This window comes from Hipposideros armiger, unplaced genomic scaffold, assembly GCF_001890085.2.
Source record: "Hipposideros armiger isolate ML-2016 unplaced genomic scaffold, ASM189008v1 scaffold_0, whole genome shotgun sequence".
NCBI classification, from domain to species: domain Eukaryota; kingdom Metazoa; phylum Chordata; class Mammalia; order Chiroptera; family Hipposideridae; genus Hipposideros; species Hipposideros armiger.
In genome coordinates this window covers 9858963-9862546 of record NW_017731350.1, presented here as the reverse complement: position 1 = coordinate 9862546, position 3584 = coordinate 9858963, and the positions used below count along the sequence as shown (strand labels likewise).

Genomic DNA, 3584 nt, shown 5'->3' with positions numbered 1-3584 from the left:
GATGACTGGTGATGGGGCCCCTGGATAGCTTCTGGATGGGGGCTGGTCACCGGACACCCCAAAGCATGAGTCAAGAGTTGGAACTTTCAGCCCCACCCCCCTGACCTCAGGGGAGGACAGACAGGCTGGAAATTGAGCCAATCGCCAATGGCCACTGATGTAATTAATCATGCCTGTGTAATGAAAACTCCATAAAACCCCTTAAACTACAGGGTTCAGGAGCTTCCAGGGTGGTGACCACATTGCAGTGCTGGAAGGGTGTAACGCTGAGAGCACACAGGTCCATGCACCCTCCCCCACACCTTGCCCTGTGCATCTGCCCTGTCGGGGTGGTGCTGAGTTGTATCCTTTATAACAAACTGGTAATAGTAAATTAAGTGCTTTGTTGTATTCTTTGTGTCATTCTAGCAAATTTTCAAACAAGGGGTTTGAGGGAACCCCCAACTTGATAGCAGTTCTATCAGAGGTACAGGCGGCAACCTGGGGCTTGTGGCTGGCATCTAAAGCGGGGCAGTCTTGTGGAACGGAGCCCTCAGTCTGTGGGGTCTGTGCTAACTCTGGGCAGTTAGTGTCAGAATTGAACTGCATTGTAGGACACCCAGGTGGTGTCCAGAGAGTCCCAGAATTGGTTGTTATGAGGGGAAAATAAAACAAAAAACCCTCACATTTGGTGTCAGAAGTGTTGTTAGTAAAGAAAAACACTTTAGAGCCCATGAGGATCAAACTTACTATTTAGAAATTTTCAAGGTCAAAATTGCTTGGTTCGAAACTCAGCACCTGGCAGAGGCCCAGGCCCCTGAGTGGCATTGGGGGGTTCGGGGGAAACGTGCCGAGCAGGGGAAAGAGAAAGGAAGCCTGTTGCCTCCGTAACACGTCCCTGTCATTCTGGAGCTTTAGGAAGACAGCCGCTCCTCTGCCGTAGCTCTTAGCAGGTAACAGGACCATTGTAAATTTCACGTGGGGTTCCCCCACGAACTGCAAGGTCCCACAGCACCTAAGACTGGGCCTGGCCGGATAAAGACCTCCGTGGATTCTGATGCATAATGAAACATGGAGGAGCATAGCAGAAATAATCATGTGTTTAGGGAATGAAGAAACAAAGGAGAAAGTTGTCTCTTACAGCGATAGAAAGATAAGGTGTTTGATTCGAAAAGTAGTGGTTGCCAAATCTTTCTTTTGCGAGATTAATAAAAGGAGTGTTGTTGTTTTAAGCCACTGAGCTTCACGGTGGTTTATTACACAGCAAAAGTAGCCGGAACAGATCTTGGTGTCTGGACGTGGGTGCTACCAAAATTCTAGCCTAGGCCAGCTCCCACTCCCCCTGCAATGCCTGTCCTTTCGCTGGGCCTCATGTGTGGGATCATTCCATGGAAATGCACGTTTAAGTTCTGGAGAGAAATGTTCTACCCTCCACGGTGCTTCCAAGTGTAAGAGGCATGGGAGCAGGGCCTTCTCTCTTTTCAGGGCTCAGCAGGGCCCAGGTCATGATATACAGCGAGAAAGAGGAACTGGGGGTTCCCGAAGGGAGACAGCCCCCAGTGCTGCTGGCCAGCCTGTCTAACTAGCAAGTGGCAAATCTTACGAAGGGACAGGGATGCCAGTGACATCCTCAGGAATCTGCTTTCAATTTTGTATTTGCTGGATTTATTCATCCAGAAACACATATGTACTGTCTCTGCTTTAAATAGCACATGGTTTGTTTGGATTTTTTTGGGGGGGGGGTGCAATGAGGTTTATTTGCTTGTTTTCTACTCTCTGCCTGGAAAACGTCCTTTCGCTTTGCTGGGGCGCACAGAGGGTCAGGTATCAGAGCTTCCTGTGTGTGACTGGCCTAGACTCATGTTCAGGGTCCAAGGTCACCGCCTCATTCTCCTGGGCCGCAGAGGGTCGGAGCTTCCTTCTCTCCCTGTGTCCATTCTCTGTCTCCCAAGGCACCCTTGCCAACAGTTGCCCCTGAGAGGAAAAAAAAAACCACAAAAAAACCTCTTTATCTCTCTCAGAAAGAAGCCCAGTCATATTCTATTTTTAATGGGTTTTCAATGTCTGTTCTACAAAAGATGAGTCCTTATAAAAAGAAGTCGGACACTGGAGCCTCACCCAGAGATGACAGCGGGCTGGGGACAGGGAGCCCGTGGCAGGAGAAACCAGGTCTGGGCATCCTGGCTTTGGGGGGACCTGCATTTTCACACTGAGAGGAATGTGGAAGTTCATGTAGCACCACCCTGTTTGGGGAGAGGTCTGTTACCTGCTCCGGTCCTTGTTCCGGTGGGACAGTGACCAGGGAAGCCACAAATGAGGGATGCTAGCTGTCTGCAGCCAGGCCCTGCCAACCCCAAAGCCGTGTGTCACCAGCCTTGCCCACAGGAAACAGCCAGGTGCCTGTGAGTGAGGACACTCAGAGGCAGCCTCCTGTGCCTGCTCTTGGCCTTGAGCACTGGGTCAAAGCACTGTTTGCAGCCGAGCCTGCCGCGTTCCCCCCCCACAGCAGCCTGGACCGCTATCCATGGTGCTGTCAGCAGGTGTGGTGCTGTGGCCGTTCAGTCTGTCCTGGCTAAGACCTCCACCTACGACGGGGCCTGTGCTGTTTTCCCTCCTGACGCCCGATGTGTGTGTTCTGCTTTGCAGTTCTTCCCGTATGGAGATGCCTCCAAGTTTGCCCAGCATGCCTTCCGCACCTTTGACAAGAATGGGGACGGCACCATCGACTTCCGGGAGTTCATCTGCGCCCTGTCCATCACCTCCAGGGGCAGCTTCGAGCAGAAGCTGAACTGGGCCTTCAACATGTACGACCTGGACGGCGACGGCAAGATCACCCGAGTGGAGATGCTAGAGATCATCGAGGTCAGTGCTGGGCTGTCCCAGGGGCTCTCCTGGGTGTGGCCAGGACCTTGGCAGTGGGACGCGGAGGCCAGACCCTGGGTCTATGCCACAGCTTCCTTGGGGACAGGCCTATGGCCTCCTTTCTTCCCTGCCAGGAGCTCTGCTAGTGGCACACTAAGCCCTGAATCCTCCTGTCCCTGGTCCCTGCTCCAGCGCTGGGCTGGGAAAGTCACAGATCCAAGCTCCTGGGCCCTGACTGTGCACTGAGTCAGCATTTTAACCAGCCACTCATACAGTGTGAGCTCTCCCACAAACATAAACCCTCCCTGGGCGCAAAGGACATGATCAGGACTGTTTCTCCCGCCGCTGGCTTAGCTCTGCTCTGCTGGATGTCACGCTCCTCCTCCAACCAGCTTTCGCTCTGTGGGCGTAAGATACTGCATGGCTCCTCTAATTGGCCTTTTTAAAAATTTTCTTTTTAAGATTTTATTGGGGAATTTGGGGAGGGGAACAGTGTTGGGGAATTGGGGAAGGAGAACAGACAAGTTGCTGTCCTTTTTTTTGTTGTTGTTCTTCAGTCTAGTTGTGGAGGACGTCACTTCAATGGCCCATGTTGGTGTTATCATTGCGCTCTTCAGGAATGAGGCAGATCGCTTGCCAGCCATTGGACGGCCGCTCACGGTGGCTCATGGCAGCTCACGCAGGCTGCCAGCCACTCCTGGTAGCTCACGGCAGCCCACTGCAGCTCCCCTGCAGCTTACGCC

General features: G+C 52.6%; 1 protein-coding gene across 1 annotated transcript in view; it reads left to right on the top strand.

Moving 5' to 3' along the window:
- VSNL1 (visinin like 1) overlaps window positions 1–3102 on the top strand; it is a 105625-nt gene extending 102523 nt beyond the window's left edge. The window contains exon 3 of the mRNA XM_019655652.1: window positions 2626–3102. Within this exon, the coding sequence (XP_019511197.1) occupies window positions 2626–3087 (462 nt within the window). The 3' untranslated portion in view covers window positions 3088–3102. The remainder of the gene's footprint in view (window positions 1–2625) is intronic.
- Window positions 3103–3584: the final 482 nt, after the last annotated feature.